Source organism: Tyto alba, unplaced genomic scaffold (assembly GCF_018691265.1).
Source record: "Tyto alba isolate M040663 unplaced genomic scaffold, T.alba_DEE_v4.0 Super-Scaffold_14, whole genome shotgun sequence".
NCBI classification, from domain to species: domain Eukaryota; kingdom Metazoa; phylum Chordata; class Aves; order Strigiformes; family Tytonidae; genus Tyto; species Tyto alba.
In genome coordinates this window covers 25,556,091-25,576,695 of record NW_024881276.1, presented here as the reverse complement: position 1 = coordinate 25,576,695, position 20,605 = coordinate 25,556,091, and the positions used below count along the sequence as shown (strand labels likewise).

At 41.1% G+C, this 20,605-nt stretch overlaps 1 protein-coding gene across 1 annotated transcript in view; it reads left to right on the top strand.

Moving 5' to 3' along the window:
• The window catches only part of UMODL1 (uromodulin like 1), a 54,705-nt gene extending 37,641 nt beyond the window's left edge, over positions 1-17,064 (top strand). The window contains exons 14-22 of the mRNA XM_042788273.1: positions 333-546; positions 2,034-2,171; positions 3,833-4,293; positions 4,998-5,140; positions 6,314-6,550; positions 7,373-7,532; positions 10,593-10,677; positions 13,364-13,571; positions 15,108-17,064. Of these exons, the coding sequence (XP_042644207.1) occupies positions 333-546; positions 2,034-2,171; positions 3,833-4,293; positions 4,998-5,140; positions 6,314-6,550; positions 7,373-7,532; positions 10,593-10,677; positions 13,364-13,551 (1,626 nt within the window). The 3' untranslated portion in view covers positions 13,552-13,571; positions 15,108-17,064. The remainder of the gene's footprint in view (positions 1-332; positions 547-2,033; positions 2,172-3,832; positions 4,294-4,997; positions 5,141-6,313; positions 6,551-7,372; positions 7,533-10,592; positions 10,678-13,363; positions 13,572-15,107) is intronic.
• The last annotated feature ends 3,541 nt before the right edge of the window (positions 17,065-20,605 follow it).

Sequence of the window (20,605 nt, the reverse complement as noted above, 5' to 3'; positions counted from 1 at the left end):
GGAGGCACTTTGAGAGGCAGAACATGGGAGATTCCCTTGCCTGCAGTCTCCTCCCTTCCTTGCTGTTACCAGAGGCAAGAACCTGTGCCAAGTGCTAGACGAGGTATCTTAATTGCTTAGCTTGTTTAATATTCATGGTTAATTATATACCATATCCTTCAGCTGCTGTAGAGTGGAAGTGTTATAAAGCAAAAGGTAAGTTTTCTGCTGCTTCCCTCCAGAGTACAAAGCATGGTTGTAATGCATAATGCTCTCTCCTGGGCAGTGTACAAAACCTTAAATGTAATTGCTTCTGTCTGTCCACCTCCACATGCAGTTTGTTTTTATTTCAGGTGTATAAATCTCTGCCCCTCGAGGTTCTTCAGCAGATGGATGCTGGTCGGATTAAAGTGTTGATAACGGGTATTACTAATGGGAGCACAGTGGTAAGTTTCAATTTACTGATTGCAGAAGATGTGGCTATCTACTACATCATCACCACTTTTCGCGATGCCTTTGAACACAGCTCCTATTTCACAGTTGACAAGAGCAGTCTCTCCATAAACGGTAAGGAGCAGCTTATATCCCAATAGTTCTAGTTCTAGTTCTTCAGAACTAGAAAGATAATAAAGCCTACTATTAATCTGGATTTTTTGAGCTGAATGTGTCTGTAAAACAGATGGATGAAAAGCCATTCTCTCTCCTTATATTGTTACTGCTTATCCATCCAATAAGCTTTTCCAGAGAATATCAAAATATGAAATAAGAAGTGAGGTACTCCCGATCCAAAAGGACAAAACCAACTGGTCTTTTTGTCTATAGCTAGCATTAGTTTTATACAGAAGAAGATATGGAGATATTAGAAACAGTGGTCACAAGCTGAGAGTTTTATAAGCTATCTGTGGAAATAGGTCCCTGTACACAGACATAACTAGCTCTGTTTAAAATAATTTTGAAACACGTTACCCTTTGCTTTGCACTGATAATTTTGCATGAGGTAGAAACCTCAAGAAACAAATAAATGAACATGTGAATTCTGCACTGGGAGTGTGTGTTTTCCTCGCACACCTGTGGGTCAGGAGTTCAGATTAAAGTCCACGCTTTACCAAAGACCAGCACAATGGCTGATTGTACAACTTCTTTTCCTTTATATGTAATTGAAGTCAGTAACAAGAAACATTGTTCTCCTGACTAACTGCTGTTGAATTCAGTTTTACAAGTCAATGTGTCATCTCTGATAAAAAGTGCCAAATTCTATACCCTTCACATGATACATTTGTCCAAAAAACATTGTTATAAGCTGTCAATTAGAATCTTGCACAAAATGACTTCAGAAACATGTATATGGCCTGCCCTGTACATTTTCTTTGCCTGTTACCCTTACAGCTGTGAATAAGGAAAGTTACATAGCCTGTTAATAGGTAATATCTTGTGATAGTGCTTTGCAGAGTGCCTGCCTCCTTGAACCTGTTCTAAGCCAAATGGTTTGTTTCAGAAACAGGTCCCCATAGAGCAGGTGGTTAGTGCTGCTTTCTGAGTCCCACCTATGATGGTACATCCTTATTTGCACTGTTACGATTAGACCTTGGGAGGAGAAAGGGAAGTAAAGCCTATTTTTCATTACAAAAGTGAAAATTCTGGCCAGGTGAAAATTAAGAACTGCAACCTGGATGAGTCACACAACCTTGAAATGGGGGATGCAGCTGAGGAAGCCTCTGGGGTTAGAAGTGTTCCCTCGGGCTGTTAATCAGTTTAGGAAGATAGGAACTCTGCAACAGGGTGCTTACATTGCAGTGAGTATCTGCTGAGCATCACTAGTAGCACATCTCCTGGAAGGTTTTGTCAGTGCCTTGCAATTAATCCTCCAGGCAGTGCTTCCAGTGTCCCACCTCTTCTCAACCCGACAGCTGCCTGACATGTACAGTAGAGTATCACACCTCAGAGGTGTAATCCCACTGATATCATGATGGTATGACGGTGCTCCCATGTCAGAACCATCAAATTTTCATTTATATATCCTCCACTTTTGCCTTTTGCTTAAATATACTCAACAGATTATGATGAATGCAAAAACGAAGAAGATGACTGCTCCCCGGATGCATTGTGCCATAACACACTTGGGTTTTACCAGTGCAGCTGCAATGAAGGATTTGCTGATGTGGATCCAGAAAGGCCTGGAAGAAGCTGTGAAGGCAAAAAAAAAAAAATTTATTAAGTAATGGCTAATTGAATGCTTAGTGATCTGATCTTTACTGGATCTTGGTCACACTTGCCACGGGTCTTGAAATTTTGCCAGGGATAAATTTGCTTTGTTGTTTTCAGCTGAATCCTAATGGGAAAAGCCTTGCAGTGGACTTTAAGTGTTTCCAACTGTAGTACTCTGTCATGAGAGCTTACTATACTAATATTTAATGCTGTCTTTGTAAGGTTCTTTTAACAGACCTGTTTTCTCATATTTGTTATTTAAATTAGATAGGATTGTCAAGATTGTTAGTTATTTTCATTAGCAGTAGCAGAGATAATAGGGAAGGTAACAGAAAGCACTAGGCACGCGGTTTGAACTTTGTATGGCAGCAGGGATGAAATGTTGATATTACAAACTACATTTTGTATGAGTCAATTCATCTAGCTTCTCTCACCTTCAATCAGTTGTTAGCTGACATATGATGGGTCTCTAAGATCCTAAATTCTTTCAGTCTTCTTCAGTAATTTATATTTGGTTTTGTAACCACAGTGATAAGCTACTCTTTGGATGAAGTCACAAGTATTTTTCAACTGATACCAACCTTTGCTCAGTTTTGTTTAACCAAGATATTTAACATTATGAAAATGAGCTTTTGGGAAAACCAGTTCTGAAAGAGCTTGGACTTTTCTTTACCTTCCTCTTACATTCAAATCAGCAACATTTTAATTTAGGGCATTTCTGAAAGCTGGCAAGTTCCAGAAGGATATATATATATATATATATGTGTGTGTGTGTAGAGATTTTGTGTGTTGCTTGGGAAATAGATGATATTTGTATGTACAACACATTAAAATTATTTAAGAGAATTTTTATGCAATGAGACACATCCTTTGTGTTTCACTGCAAATGGAGGTTATTATCTTGGTGCCCTCTAAGTCAGTGCTGGATGAATACTTAGGTTGTTTCTACCAGCAAAGAGCCATGGGATGGCCCCAGAGCCTGTGCTGGATGTCAGCTGTTTGACATACACATTGATCTCAATGTGTGCTTCCCCTTTTCCCCTGCTTTCTTTCTGCCTGAAACCATTAAAGTTTGCTACTAACACATCTGTTTAATTCCTCACCATGTCTCTCAGGACACATATGTGCAATATGGGCCTGCTACATGAGGTTTGTCCTGCACTTCCCCCAATATAGGTTTTCCAGAGCGCTCAGGATCATATATTTTGGGTACCAGCTGGTCACAAATGGAGTCAGGTTTTTAACAAACTATGCTCCTGTTTATACCCTACATCCAGAAGCGTTCAGTCTCCTACAGTACTAGGCAAAAACATATGAACACTTGCTGAGGAAGTTACAGTTGGGGATCTCTTGCAAGCACTGATCTTCCAAAAGCTGTGTATATGTGTTTTACTTGAGCACACTAATTATTGCAGCTCTCAGGAAATAAAGCACTTCAGCATTACTCACAGGCACTTTATGTATCTCTTGGGCTCTTTCTTAAAAAAAGCCACAGCTTTGGCAGTAAGTAGAGCAGGTTAAAAAAACAAAAGAAGCTATTTTCCTGCCAGTAACAGTGAGTTTCCTCCTAAGAGTTTGCTTTTACCTTTTGAAATCTATCTGAACTTTTAAATTACAATAGTACCCTTATTTTTTTGGCACTCCTCAGCATTTCCTATGAGCCAGAAGGCAACAGTGATGGATAAGAAGAAGCCTGCACACAACACAGTTTTACCTGTGACACCTTTGCAAACTCCAACTCATGGTTCTTCCTCTGTTTCACTGGACTTCTTTACTACCGAGCACAAAGCTCTGGAGAACACCACGTTCTCCAGTATGGTGCTGCCTCCTCTCACCATGGATCCTGTGTCAACTCCCGACGTTTCCCCTCAAGCATCTCCTGCCCCCCTCGTTAAACCTGCCCAAGAGGTTTCCATTAAAGATGCAGTGAGAGTGTTTTGTGAAATTGAGAAGATCGTCCTTGCCATCCAGAAGGGATTTTTACAGCAGGAGTCTATCCCGGAGACCTCCCTGTACCTCGGGGAGCCTCGCTGCAACGTGAGCGTCATCAATGCCACTCACGTGGTGCTGCAGGCAGGCTGGAGCGACTGTGGCACTGAAGTTGAGACTGTAAGTCCCCTGAGTCAGTGAATGTGAAGAAGCCCAAGGGCATTTATTTTTCTTGGGAGGGTGCGGGGGGGGTGGGGGTGTGGGAGGGGTGGGGGGCAGTGACAGATACTTATCTAGGAGTACAGTCTATTAGTTGCTGAAATGTTGGACTAAGAAATTTATTTAGAGAAAGAAAGTCCCTTCTTGTGATGGAAAGTTACCTCTCTGTTTGTGACGGGGGGCAAACAAGAAAGAGAAGGGGAATCTTTGAGGTCAGGCAACAGAAGTCAAGGGCCTCTCCAAACTGACAGACACTTGCATGCCTCTCTGAGTTCCCTTTGCAGCTGTCAGAAGCTTGTCTTTTCTTAAAAGCAATCTCATAGTTGTATTTAGACAAATACTCCAATTGCTACCAGTAGTGGAGACAAAGAGTGATGGCTATCCCTCTGGATCCCAACCCAAAGGCTGTGCTCAGGCCATGCCAGAGTACAGAAATTACCTTGTGGAGCAATGATCATTGCAGACTAAGGAAGAGGAGGAAGGCTGGTGAATTTTCATTGCCTCACTGTACACCAACTAAGATAGTAGAAGCTTAATCTGTTTGATTTTTGCAGCCAGGAGAATGGAGAATACCTAAGCTCTTGAAGCCAGTAAGCCTGCAGTTCTGCTATATCCCTAGAAACACTGATATTCACAAGTTGCGCTTTCTTCTTTCTGTGTTACAGAACATGACTAATACTGTAGTGAAAACCACCCTTCGGAATGACATTTCTGCTCAGGGAGTAATCCACCACTTAAAAGTTGCCAGTCCCATTCACTGCGTGTTTCAAAATGATCTCTTGACTTCCTCTGGCTACGTTGCAGAAGGGTAAGTAACAACTCTCTCTGCTTCGACATGCTGTTGTGTGGCTGAGTGCTGCTGCACTGGAAAAATCCCCAGGGACTGTAGCTGTATCCAGTGGCGGTACTTACTATGCTAAGTAGTTTGCCATCCTGCAAGCCCTGTGCTCAGGTGATCCCTGCTATGCGCTTCTCTCCTACTCCATCTAACGTGTCAATAGACTCAACAGCCAACAAGCTTGGCCATTGCCTGGCAAAACCATAGGTGAAAATAAACCTTTGGGAGATACTGGTGCAGACTCAGGAATCAGAATCCCTGACTTCTCTTTGCCTTCCTGGACAATCACGTGCAGCAATAACAGTATTTTCCTGCTTTTGGAACATAATAATGATGTATCTTTTCAAATGATGTAGGCATGTAGACTGCTACGTGGGTGACAATTTTTAACTCCCACAAATCATTATCTGATCAACTTGGTAAAAAAAAGAAGATATGTAATGCAAATACTTTTTTTTTTTTTTTTATGGAAGGCCCTGTCTTCAAGTAAGATGGAATGAAATCCACTGTTCACAGAAAATCAAGCCCACGTGCACAGTAAAGGTGGCAGCACAATCTTTGCTCTGATGGTGAATGTTCTCCCTTCACACAAGTGCACCTCTTCTCTCCTCCCTAGCCCCATGCCTAAGATATCATCACCAAATCCACTTTCTGTTTCCTAACCCTGTCCAGACATTGTATTTTCCTTTCTATCCCCCCAACAAAGTCTTTGGCAGACCCCTTCTCTCTGAGATCTATAGTTTTCTCATGTCCCTCACTTACTGTTTGGGTGTGTCCTGTCTCAATTTTTTTGGCTCTTCTCTTCTGCACTAAGCTTTTGCTCTCCTTATTTTGAACTTTAAAACAGATCATAATCTTGTTCCCCTTCTGCTCTGCTCAAATATCTCTCTCTGCTCTATTTGTATTACCAAGACATTCCATCCTTTGGATTTGCCCGCTTGCTCTTCCATGGTCCCTACCTTCCCAGGTAAAAACTTGATGCATTTTCACCCTTTCCTCTTGAACAGTGTTCTAACCTCCTGGACTGCAGATAACTCTTCATTACTTAAATGCACAAGAGGCGGAGAAACAGGCACTGATTTATAACTTATAGAAACACATGATCAAATTGTGGACCTTAATGGATGTTAATTGACGTTTCAGACTTTACACCATTTTTGAGGATTTACATGGATCTGGACACTTCAGAACAGAAATGCAGTTGTTTATTGGAAACTCCCCATTACCAAAAAATTTCAGTGTCTCTGCCAGTGATGACATACTGATTGAAGTGGGGATTCAGAGAGCAGACAGCAAGCTCAAAGTGGTCCTCACTGACTGCTGGGCGACTCCAACTAACAATTCAGCGGATCCCCTCTCATTTGTTTTTATCAGCAACAGGTACAGCAATGCCACATGCAAATCGCATGTACCATACCTTAGATCTTCCAGTGTCACTGACTATTGATGAGTTGTGTTTTAAATGCCTTTTATGTGCTTTCTCATCATTCATGTACACATTTGGATTGGTCACACCTTCTTCAAACAAGAAAGATAGGTATGAAAGAAAATGTTTTCAAAAGGTAATGTGGTAGTTGATTGAGTTTGGTTGTCTTTCCAATAGTTTTGTAAAGGATTTGTACTTTTGACCTGAAGAAATAGGTGGTTTTGGCACTCAGTAGTTAAAGAGCATTTGAAAAGTATGTGTTTTATCTATTTCTCTGTGGTTCAGCTTTACCAAGAGCTTTGCGTGCCTCTCGTCAATGACACAGGTTAGTTGATTCCTATGTGTTGTGACTCACAATATTAAAGCCTCTGGTAAAAGAGGAGGTTTGTTCCTGTCTGGATCCCTAATCGCACCCCAATGTCATATTCTTTGGGTGCACCTGCCACCTTAAATTACAGGGTAGCTCTTTCACTCAGTAACAATAGCTATTCCTTTTAGCATGATGTTCTTTTAATTTGTGTTTGGTGAAGCCAAGTTTAAATCCTTCCTTCTGTAACTCTTTCCCTTCTTTTCCAACTTTCCTTCTTGAATGTCTATTCTATTCAGTTACTGTGAGAATAAAATAGCAAATAGCCCCTTATCACTGCTGGAGACTTGCTTCATGGAGTCTGGCTATGACTTCCTTAAGGAGCCTTACAACCTCAGTTATGTGCTATAACCACAAAAGGCCTTCTATAGCCTGAGCTGCTATGTATGTTTCTTCTCTTCTTTTTCAGCTGTCCCATCCCAAATACCTATACCACACTGTTAGAGAATGGGAAATCAAGCAAAGCACAGTTTAAGATGAAAATTTTTTCCTTTGTCAACAATTCTGTGGTTTACTTACACTGCAAAATTCGTATTTGTATGGAGACACCAGGAAGCACATGCAGGATGGTAAGTATTGTGCTCTGATATGCTATTTTTCTCTGAGGTGCATATGCAGTCCTGCTATGGAATTGAAGGAATAATGTTTCCAAACAGGTTTTAAAATAGCTCTTGAAGTTTTCCTTCATTCTCTGCTGAGAACAGAGAGGAGTAGGGAAGAACTACAACCATATGGAAGTATCTGCCTTTCTTCCTGTTCCCCATCCGCGTAGTTAAAAGCAGAGAGCTTGCTCAGAAATGAGGAAATCAAAGTTGGGGAACCTGAGAACTGAACCTTTTGCCTCTGCATAGGGGTGGCTAGAAAGCAATGAACAGAAATCACAATGAGATAGGCTGCTCAGAGACGTGTCAGCTTGGATAAACATGTCACAAAAAAGCCACCACCCGTACTGGCAGTGTCAGCAGGAAAGTCTGAGTAAATTGACTTGGGATGAATTTCTGTTGCTTTTTTTTCCCTGGAGAATTGATTCTCCAGGTGAGTTTAGGTGCCAGGAAAGGAAGCTCAGTAGCATTAAGTTTCTAGGGCTGTGACTCTAACAGCGTTTGTTACAGGTTTTTAAAGCCCTATTGTTTTTTAAAGCAATATACCAAGCAATGTTCTGATAACAATTTCAGTTTCTAATTGTCTGCAGTCCAAAGCACTGCTTTGTTTCTTTTTACTTCTAAGTAAGTGCCACACACTGCTTCATCTAAAAATGTGTTGCTATCATAGAAATAAGAAAAAATAGGTTTTGTTGATGGATTTTTTTTTCTTTCTTTATAGCAGACACACAGGAATTCTCCTCTCCCTCTGCCAACTTTCCTGACTCTTTTTCTATCAAGGATGTTTTCATTAGCAGTTTGGTGCTCCTCCATTGTTTAACACTTTCCTCTAGCTCTAAATAACTCAGTTTAAGCCCATTATAAAGCAAATGATCTCTTCCCAAAAGTTTAAAAATATCTAGCTGAGATACTTGTTTCCTTTCTCAAAGCATAAAGCTTCCTCCAGACAAAAAAAAAAAAAAAAAAAAAAAGTAGGGACAGGAAACGTGACTGACAGATGGAAAAATGGAAAAATGGCTCTGGTGTTCATAGTTGCATCTGTGTGTTAAAAATCAGTGCGTCAGCAACCCTCAGCTCATGCCCTCCTTTGGAGGAGATGGTGCCATCCCTGAGTTCACTGTGTGCCCTGGACAGCTGAGAAGGGACACAGTGGTGGAATAAGAGGGGTGGGCAGGACAGGGACTGTGTGGGCTGATGTGGCTGCTGTAAGGTAGCAAACAGTTGCTCTGCTAGGAGCTGCTGGCTTTGCTGCTATAGCAGGCCTTAGTTGTATACATTAAAGTTTAAGAACATGGTTAACTAAAGGTCTGGCTTTGATCTAAATTACAGGGCTCTGTGATGGGTTAATTCTGCTAGTCCAAGATGAAGTTTGATTGAGATGATTGACATCTGCAGTAAACAAGGCACAGCAGAGTTAGTTAGTCACTGAGGCCCTCTTCTTTCATATATTCTATATTATTCATACGTGTATATATATATGAGATATATTGTTCTTTTTCCTATGCAAAATTCACCCTCTATGAAAAGTTAGCGAATTCAGTATTTTAGATTGAGACTAAAATGTTATGTGGAGAAGACAAGTAGTAGGCACATCTACACAGAATGACAATGGCTTTTACAAAGAAGGGAAGGGGAGCTGCCGGAGGTGCAAAGATCAAGGAAAATTGGAACAGGAACAAAGCATATTTGAAATAATGTGAAATGGCTGGAAAAGTGCCCAGGGTCTGGAATCTGATCCTCTGATCTGTCTGCTACTCTGAAGAATACTGACTTGCTTCATGGCAGATTTGCTTCAGCTCTTTGCCTGCAAAATTGAGACTTACATCTTGTTATTTCTTCTTACTCAGTCTTTTCATTCCTTGTTTTCTTGGCAGAAGAGAGTAAGGTGCTCTAAAGTGTAGAGTAGAAAAAAATAGGCTGGGAAGCAATACAGTGAGAAATGAGTAAGCAACATGACTTTGAATGGGAAGAAGAGCGATGTGCCACCACCAGGCAGATGTTTGGTGGAACGTGGCTGCTACATGGCCATGTGGAACCAAAAAATCATTGACATCAGGGAGCAGCTATGTAACTGCATTCCCTAATGGATCCACCTAGCTGCGAAAGCTATTCAAGGATAGGCCAAAGTTGTAGCTACACGGGTATTTTTCTGTGGGCTGACACAGCTGAAGACACTGTTGCTGACAGCAGATGGTAGAGGTTTTTCAGTGTAACCAGGTTGGTAATACTGGCAAGACATTCTTATGTAGACAAGCTGGTAAAACACTCTGGCACTTCCCTGCTTTCTTTCTCTGGTTTTATGTGCATTTCCAGGAGAGCCACAGTGTCTTCTGAATAACCTCAACAGGCTACGGTTCCCATCAGAGACCTTTAGTTTGCAACTTAAAACAGAAAGGTAGCAAACAAACTGAATGGTGCTACCAAGGAAGCATGCAGAAGATTAGTGTGCTGTGTATTCTGCAACTGCGGCTCACACAAAGCAGCTAATCCCCAACATTTCACAGGGCAGGGCTTTCAAACTAGTAGTTTCCAGATTAGTAGTTCACATGTCACTGAAGAGTTGTGCATTGCTTCAAAATGACACACAGCTTGGCAGGGGCTGAAAGTTGCTGCTGATTTTGCTGGTGCTGGTTGTAGTATCTGCTGTGCCTACCATGGGTGGTAGAAACATCCAGACAAAAATGTACACAAAACCCTGGCATATAGAAACAGAAGTTTATTCTCCCATAAGGTTTCGCTAAAACAAACAGAAAGTTTATAAAAAGAAAAAGATCGCCTGTGGTAAATGTCTGTTCACAGCAGTGTTTTCCAATGTTGCTAATTACAGATTTCATACAGATGTTTCCCTAATGCCATTTCTTTTGAACTTCCATTTGATGCTCATTTCAGCTTAACAAAGCATAACATTAAGAAACAAAACCCCCAATGAGTGAGAATAGCAATGGAATTTCACATACTCATCAGAAGGCTTTTTACTTTGATTTAGTAAGCCATATAACTTGTTGGATTTTGAATTGATTGTTGCAGAGATGCCATGCAGTTCGATCCCTGAAGACTGGTGAAACCATCGCAACACACAAAACATCCTGGGGACCCCTGTATAAATCGGCTGGTGAGTTACAAATCGATGCTTACAAGGAGGGGACACAGAGTAACTATCATTTCAAGATTCTTTTTCATTGGCAAATGAATCTGAAGACCTGTGATGCAAGTTTTTCATGCCTCTGCATATTTTTCTGAGGAGCAGGCGTTCTTACTGAAGGCATGTGGCAGTGTGAAAAAGCACGTGCCCTCTTTGGTGAAGTGACTGTCAGATTGTCAAGGAAATATAGAAAGGAAGAGGTTAAAATGATTTGTGTAGTTATTTGCCCAGGGTAGAGAGTAGAGCAGCTACAAAATCAAACAGTTATAACAATTGTAAAGTGTGAAAGCAGCTTGAATCTTTTAGATTGCAATCAGGTTTTCAAGTGTTTACTCTGCACTCTTGTCAGACTGCAATTATATCGAGCTCTGAAGTCCAAAATCAAGGAGATAAGAGATTGTATTATGTTTCCTTAGACTCCCTGGTACTGACTTCATTACTACTGCGAGGGGAAGTGGCAGAGCACATCCAATGCACAGCACCTTGGTTAATCTGGTGGAGTGGTACAGTACAGGTTAATAGAGAGCAAACACCAGCACTGCATACAAACCAGGTCTAATTTTTTATGCATCTGCCTCTTCTGCATTTATCCCAGTGATGTTTTCAAGGGCACCTGTGTCCTCTAACAATTTCAGTCATTTGGCCTCCTCCAGCCATTTGCATTCATACCTTATTAGTGTAGAACTCTAATTGAGACTATTTGTACACACCAATATCAGAGTTTTAACACATGGCTACTGTGAATAGACAGAAGTCACCCCCTTTCCTCCTGCTGGCAAAAGCCAGTCACTTAACACTCTTCTGACTGTGGAGATAAGTTAATGCTGGACTGTTAGCAGGTTCTGGGCAATTTTTTCTCTGTTGTGACAATTATAACATTCTTTTGGACCTAGAAACTGACTCTGTCTTAGCATGTTGTACTTTCCTTCCATTATATACAAGTATTAGTCTGTTAGAATAGGCCTTCAGTATTCATTTCTGATTTAGTTCTTTTTTTGAAACTTAGCAATTAATACAGCTTTCTTTGTACAGCATTTACATCAAGTAGACCTCCCATTTTCACTAGAGACCCCAACACATTTCTAATACTGAAAAATTGCCATTACACAAAGGAAGTCTGGTGAGGGGAGCTGTATTTGAGCTGTACTGCATCAATTCCTAGACCAAAGTGGCACTACTGGATGTTTTCTCCTATTTCCAATTTGAATACTCACATTGCATTTTAAGTGTGAGGCTAGACCTAGACAGTGATATGCATCTCTGTATTGAAGGAGACAACATGAATTATGATGTCAGGTAAGCTGCTGCAGTGAAACATGAAAAAAGCTTTAACTGCTCTGCCTATACTGATTAGCCACATGCTATAACAAAGACCACTGATACTTGTCCTTAGGAAGGTCTGTTCTGGTTGCATCTGGCCATAGTCTGCCATTTCTACTGTGGATCTTCTTCCTTTGTTTCATATTGAAATTCAAAAATAAGCCTAAATAGATGATGCAACACTGCTTTGGCCTGATGCCCTGGATGTTAAGTAGCTTGGACACCGCTATTGCATACCTTTGTGGCTGCCTACAGTGCTCTCTGGCCAAACATCTTGTCTCTAATTACAGGCATGTATTCATTACTATGTGTCTTCTGTGCAGCTCAGGTGCTGCACAAGTCCTTAGCTGAATAAATGCTGTCCTGAAAATGTGTGCAAATACATATTTTTGTAAGTGCATCAAGTGTTTACAAGAATGAATCTGAATCAGAAGTGTGCAGGAGTACATGTACAAACATGAATAGAGGCATAATATTAAAGGAAGAGGGGATTCTGTTTGCAGATTTGGATAAATACATGGAAGTGCCTACATGGGAACCAGGTGAACATGTTCTGCTGATGGTCAGTGGAGCCTAGGGAGACAGCTGGAAACAAGGAACTTGACTCTTGCCCACACATGGACATTTAGTGCTCATGACCAATGGTGCCCTATCCTTTCCTTCCCCTTGGTGTCTGGATGCTATTCCAAAAGATCTCCTGCAGGTCTCATGCCACAGGCATTGTAGACACCCTTGGGCTTCTCAGGTGGCACTTGATGCCTATGCTCAGGCTACAGAGTTGAGCCCACAGTGACGGCTTCAGTGTGACTCGCTTATCTGTCTACACTGACTGCCCTGGCCAGATCTCCACTGACTAGAATGGGACCTTAGAGACCCAGCACACATGGAGAATCCTTCCCTAAATACTTTGTTTTTAAAGAAGTGTTACATATGAGGAAAAATCAAATCAAGTGGGCTTTAATAATCTCAGATGAATGGGGGCAGGATTAAGATGGGAGAATGCTTCACCTTTAGGGTCATTCAGAAAGTAAGGCAGCATTTCAAAAAGTCACCAGCACTGATCATTTAATTCTTATTTTAACAGAAAATTGTAGAGTCAAATTCCAAAGACACATCACACTCATGTCTGTAGGGACTCTACACTTGTATGCTTGTACTGTGGCTCACAGACCTTTCCATGAGAATCACCCTCCCCAAAAGGCTGATTTGCTTCCGTATCACAGCTCTGTGCTTCAATGTGCGTGTTGGCTAATTTGTAGGCAAAGGCTTGTTTCTTGCCCCAGGAAAAGATTTAGGAATTCCAAAGCTTTTTTCATTGACCTCTTGTTTCTTTTAGCATCTGATTTGACGAGAGAGAAGGCGGCTGGAATGGGAGTTGGATACATCATCCTCATTGCCTTTGCTGTGTTTGGTTTTGTGCTGGGAGTTGTGAGCTTTCTCATTTTCCAGTGCCAGCGAAAGATGGGAAGATACAATTTCAGAATCAAGTCTGACAACTTCAGCTACCAAGTGTTCTATGACTAGCAATTTTCACGTTACCAGATGTAAGTACTGAACTATGATCAGTTACTTTTTTGAGTTGTTTATCTCTTCCTGAAATGGTTAAATATTCCAGATTAGCATTTTACCATTTTTACTTGTTTTCAAATACTGCAGACTACAGAGGAGGAAGACAGCCTTCTCTTCTTTATCTTCCTTCATGGCTTCTGTCTCAGTCATAGTAAATGACACATCACTTTAGTAGAACCTTGATAACCATTTCCACAAAAAAGCACATCACTTTTGGTTTTGGATCATGGATTAGTATAATAAAGGAGAGAAACTTTACCATTCTCTTTATAAATCCTCTTCAGAAGATAATTTGCTTCAGAAATTATCCCTTTCTGAAAAAGCTTGGGTTTCATTTTTTTTTTGAAGGAGATTTTTTTTAAGAAAATGGTAGGATGTTAGACATAAAGAGCTTGAAATATTGATAATGCATAAGCAGTGATTACGAGCGCCTGCAGAGAAACTGAAAAGACAGATCTGAGAAGTGTTAACCACAACAACACGTTCTGCCTTTGCAACTTGGGAATTCTACACTTTTCCAGAATAGCACAGGATTCAGCACATTTTCTATAAAATGAGTGTGTTCTAGCAGCTCACCACCATTTGTACATTTGTTCCTTTAAGAGTAGGAGATGTAAGTGAGAAAGCTGGCTTGCTGAAAAAGAACATCTAGCATTGCTTTGCAACTCAAGGATGTTTGCTGTGGATCAAATTCTGTTCCTGGGAAGAGGCTTATCTGACCTTGTTACCAGAGTCAGTCAGTAACTCTTTCCTGTTGGAGGCCTCATACATGACAATGCAGCTGCCATGACCACAGTAAATTCACTAGACTTACCATGATGGTATTTGCAGGTAATTTAGTTTGCTTCACTAAGTACAGTAATGTTTAATATATGCCACAGAGAAAAGATAGGGAAGACTATCCTAGCTATCTGCTTGTAAAGTCTTGAATAGTCAATATTAGCTCTATTTCTCTTAGTTTTACATTATGGAGACTGCCCTCTGTAGTCATCTATGGGCATCTCCTAGGAGATTGCTGTAGTTGAGGGTGATTGATTCCCAAAGGCTGGGCAGGGCTGCCTGTTGGGAGCCCAAAGGGAAGGTACCAGGGGCTCCTTGGTACAGCTCCAGCAATTGTATAGCTCCATCAGTGGTACGGGTCCCACGAGGGAGCCATTATCCAGCATAAATGGCATATCTAGGTCCATTAAATTGAAACCTATATATGAAGCCTCTGAGACTCTCCACAGAGAGAAGAATGGCTTGTCTTCATTCATCATTCTGCTCTCGTGAGAGGTCAAATGTGATTGCAATACTTAATAGCAATGGGAATTCTGGAGTTGTGCAATGAGGTTGTAACATAAAGGATATTGTCAGCCCCATAACACTTATGTATCATGTTGGAGTCCCAGCTAATGTCTCCTTTTGAATGCTGGAACTACTCAGCTATTCTTTCCCATGTATTTACTTTCTATGGAAGGCAGTTGATTACCTTTCTCAATCATGATTAGTTTGTTTTTTATTTTTTCTAGTTGGATCATGTCTCATCACACAGACAACTGAAGCTTGTCTTCACTCAGCATTTGGCCCTCATTACTCTTCACAATGGTGATCATGACTGGTTGCAACACTGACTCTTCGAAATTAATGTCACATATAAAAGGCTTCTAACCCCCCTCTTGTTTATTTCTTTTTTAGTAATCTGGCTCTTTCTCGGTGTCCTAAGAACTATTTGTGACTGCAGCTTTAGGTTGAAGTGAATTTTGGCAGTTTTTTCCATTGATAAAGTAGAAGTGAAAAAATAAAGACTTCATGATTCTCTATTCCAGTTCCAAGATTTGGCTCTCCCACTGTGCCATGTTGCTATGTGCCCATCTTAGCATCACTTGTGATATTACTACTGACAAGCTACATGTTTCTATAAATATTCTAGGAAATAAATCAGAAAACCCTTAGGGAGATCTTATTTTCAGTTTGTAATTTACTATTTACTTAAGGTGAGGTTGAAACTTTGAGCTGCAGCAATGTTGAAGACCTAATTGTGCAACGCCTTAAGTATACAAAAGTTGGAGAACAAGTATTGGATTTGCCACCAAATAAAGAAAAGGCACCATGAATCTGGGGCTTATCCTACTCAGAGTGTTCTTCAGCATGAGTTTTGAGGTTTGATTGTAAATTCTTTAATTCACAAAGACTCTGAAAAAAAAAATAAAAGAAAAATTAACCTATTTTTCTTACTGGCAGCCCATGTTATTCCAGATAAGTCAATTGGTATGTATGTATTCTGTTTAATTAGACCACAAAGATTGTGCAGTCAAGCCACAGAGTATGCTGCCCACCTAAGTGACAGCACTCCAATTGCAACAGAATAGTTACAAATTTGAGCTGAATTTTGCCTGGTTGCAAGATGCTGCCATTAGTGCAGCAGCAAAGGTTTAGCTTACGTACTTCATTGGGTACGACAACCATCTGTTCAGCTGGATAAACTGGAACAAAACTCTTTTCCACTCAGTAAGCATTCCCTGTAGGACTCTTTCCCAGAGTGCTATTCTTCACTCTGCTGCCTCAAGCCTCCACCTCAGTGTGTTAGAAGACAGAGAGTACAGCCGTGTGGTAACTTGTCCTCACCACCCCTTGGTTCTGATTGCTGCATGAGCTCCTCCTACACAGTGATAGAGTTTGCTGTGCCTGGGTCACCTGTAATTCAGTAATTTACAGTGGACAAGCTAATTCCTCTTTTAGCTCGAAGGACACCATTACAAATAACTCTTAGTGGAAATAGGTCATTAACTTGAACCCACAAATACTTTTAGTAGCCGTAGCAGTTAGGTACTGATTTTTGGTACAGAATAGCATTGGAAAGCTACTTTTCTATCCCTCTAGTCCAATTTCTGTTAGATGATAAGACTATTGGGTAAAGGACTTCTACATTTTGCAAAGGGTAGTACTGATTGATATTAAAGGTTATATATATACCTTTTAAATACATCAATAAATTTCAGAATAATCATTTGTGTTCTACTTTTGATTCAAGTGAGTCTATAAGGAGCAAAAATATTTGACTTGTCTTTTCCTTGCTGAAATATCAGTTACCAAATCCTGATATAAAAAAAAAAGATCCATTTGGCTGCAATTTATTAGTAAAACTGTAAATTATCTTTGCAATCTTTGAGTCTGATGAACATAACCATTAGCTTTTTATGTAGGAGTCTCCTAACTTTTGCTCAGTTTGCTCTCAAATATATGATGTCTTCTGCACACAGTGAAATGATAAGCTATTTTACTATAAATATTTTTCTAGTTTTTAGTACTTACAATCCTGAACTGCTCGAAAGTGACAGGACTAGAGATTTGCCTACTGATTTCAGTGGAGCTATGCCATTTACAAAAGCTGAGCACTAGTCTACAGGTTGAAATGCAAAACAGGAGCTTGTATTTGATACCTTGCATGCTCAGCAGAAACTGCTATTGTGACTATCTGAGTCTGTTTAGTGGAGTTCTGGTGACTTAATAAAAGCACTCTTGTAACTTATTGTTGACTTTCATACTGTTATATTTTCTTTTTATGATTTAGTCACATGTATTAATTTGTGCACTGTGTACATGTGGCATCTTCTGAAGAACTGTTCAAGTATCCGTATAATGTTCAAACATCACTCAAAACACAATACATGACATTATCCAAACACCAATGGACTGCAATTAACAACAACTACGTACTTACACTTACTAAGGTGTCCTGGTTTCAGGTCTCTTTCTTCAACATTACAAAGGGCAAATATATTTTTAGTTTCATGCTTTGCAGCAAAGACAACCAGAAGAGTATTCAACATTTCCAGTCCAGTAATAATATTGCAGTAATGTGGTGATCCAATCTGAAACTAGTGTCATACCAGCCTCCCTGGGCATTTGATTTGCACAGTTCTGACAGCTGCTCCAAAAGCAGCATATTCAGAGCTTATCCTCAGTGAAGCTTAGCCTGAGGGCATTAGTAGACCTGTCTGAGCTGGAGTGTGAAAAGCAGGGAAGAGCACCAGGACAGGCTCCAAATGCTTCCCTTTTCATCCCTGTGCAAAAGTGTTGCACAGCTGCTACCCATTTTCTTCATTTGTCACCTTTTCTGTGTTAGGTTTCAGTGGCTAGCAGTCACTATTTTCTGAGCGCTATGTCCTGTTGTGTCTCCTTTTCATGCTGAAGCACAGAACAGATTGTTTAGTTGAGGTATTATAGAATCACAGAATGGTTTGTGTTGGAAGAGATATTTAAAGATCATTTAGTTCAACATCCCTGCCATGGGCAGAGACATCTTTCACTAGGCTGGGTTGCTCAAAGCCCTGTCAAACCTGACATTAAACACTACCAATGAAGAGGTATCTACAGCTTTTATGGCCAACATGTTCCAGTGGTTCACCACCCTCATTGTAAAAAATTTCTTCCTTACAATCAATCTAAATCAACCCCCTTTCAGTTTAAAACCACTGTGCCTTGTCCTGTCACTACAGGCCCTGTTAAAAAGTCTCTCTCTATCTTTCTTAAGAGACTCCTTTATATATTGAAAGGCTATAGTAAGGTGTCCCTGCAGCCTTCTCTTCTCCAGGCTGAACAACCCCATCTCTCAGTCTTTCTTCACAGGAGAAGTGTTCCAGCCCACCGATCACTGTTGTGGCCCTCTTCTGGACTCGCTCAAACAGGTCCATGTCTTTCTTTTACTGGGAACCCCAGAAGTGGATGCAGTTCGCTGGGTGGGGTCTCACGAGAGTGGAGTAGAGGTGGGGAATCAGCTCCCTCGACCTGCTAGCTACCTTTCCTTTTGTGAAGCCCAGGACACAATTGGCTTTCTAGGCTGCAAGTGTGCATTGCCAGTTCATATCCAATTTTTCATCCACCAGCATCCCCAAGTCCTTCTCTGCAGGATTGCTCTCAATCCATTCATACCCCAGTGTGTACTGATACTGGGGATTGTCCTGACTTAGGTATAGGAGTTTACACTTGGCCTTGGACATCATGAGGTTCACATGGGGCCAATTCTCAAGCCTGTCAGGGTCCCTCTAGAAGGAGTCCCTTCTCTCCAGTGAATCAACTGCACCATTCAGCTTGCTGTCATCTGCAGACTTGTTGAGAGTGCTCTCAATCCCACTGTCTGTGTCACTGATGAAGATATAAATAGTATTGGTCTCAGTAAGGACCCTGGAAAGACACCACTTGTTAGTGATTTCCACTCAGACACTGAGCCATTGACTGTAACTCACAGGACATGGCCATCCAAGCAATTCCTTATCCATCTAACAGTCCATCCGTCAAACCCATGTCTTGCCAATATAGTGGCAAAAATATTGTGGGGGACCATATCAAAGGTCTTACATAAGTCCAGGGAGATGACATCCATAGCTCTTCTCTTGTTCACTGGTGCAGCCACTCCATTGTAGAACATCACTAGATTAGTCAGACATGATTTCTCAGTGGTGAAGCCAAGTTGGCTGTCTTTAATCATCTTGTGGTCCTCCCTATATTTTGATATATCTTCCAGGAGGATCTGCTCCATGATCTTTCTGGGTACAGATGTCAGACTGGTCGGTATTTCCCAGGGTCCTCTTTTTTACCCTTTTTAAAATGGGTGTGACGTTTCCCTTTCTCCAGTTATTGGGGACTTCACTTGACTGCCATGACTTTTCAAATATGGAAAGTGGCTTTGCAACTACATCAGCCAATTTTCTCAGGATTCTGGAGTGTATCTTGTCAGGTCCCATGCACTGAGTATATTCAGGTTCCTCAGGTGGTCTGGAGCCTGATCTTCACTTTCAATGGGAGGGACTTCATTCCCTCAGTCCCTGAGTAGAAGTTCATTGGCTTGAGAGATGTGGGAAGAGAGATTACTATTGAAAATTGAGGCAAAAAATTGTATTGAGTATCTCAACCTTCTCCATGTCAGTTGTCACTAGTTTTCCTGTCTTATTTATCAGGGTGGACATTTTCTTTAGTCTTCCTTTTCTGACCAGTGTACCTGTGAAAGCCCTTATTATGTTTCACATCCCTTGCCAAATTCAGCTCCAACTGTGCCTTAGTTTTCCTGATCCCATCCCTACACATCTGGGCAGCATCCCTATATTCTTCCCAGGATACATGTCTCTGGTTCCACTGCCTGTACATTTCCTTCTTACACTTTAGTTTGACCAGGAGGTCCTTACTCAGCCATGCTGGTCTCCTGCCTTTCTTTCCTGATTTCTTACACATGAGAATTGAGACCTCTTGACCTCAATAGGTCCTTAAAGAGCAGCCAGCTCTGTTCATCTCCCTTATCCTTTAGGAGAGTTGTGCAGGGTGTCCCATCCACTATTTCCTTAAACAACTGAAAGTTTGCTCTCACAAAATTCAGTGTTGCGGCTCTACTCTTCACCTGGCCCATATTCCTCAAGATTGTGAATTCCACCAGGGCATGATCTCTATTTAGTTCATCCAAGTTGGTAAGCAACAGGTCTAGTAATTCTTCTCCTCTGGTTGGGCTGTCTATCACCTGGATTAAGAAATTATCCTCGGTGCACTCCAAGAGTCTCCTGGATCGCTTACAGCTTGCTGTGCTGCTTTTCCAGCAGATGTCAGGGTGACTGAAGTCTCCCAGCAGGATCAGAGCCTGCAAGTATGAAGTAAGAATGTTTTGTCAACAGAGTCCCCTTGATTGGGCAGCCTGCAGTAAACACCAACCACAAGGTTTCCTCTGTTGGCTTGGCCTCAATTTTTAACCATAAACTCTCAATCTGTTCATTGTTGTTTTTCAAGGGCAGCTCTGTGCAGTCAATCATTTTTTTTACACAAAAGTAAGTCCTCTCATCCCTCCTTCCTTGCCAGTCCCTTATGAACATTTTATAGCCATCTATTGCAGTGCTCCAGTCATGCAGTTTGTTCCACCACATTTCAGTAACAGTGATTAGCTTGTAGCTTGTTAGCTGCACAGTGGCTTCCAACTCCTCCTGTTTGTTACCCATGATGTGTGCATTGGTATAGAATCATGTAAGTTGGGCTATTGACTGTGTGA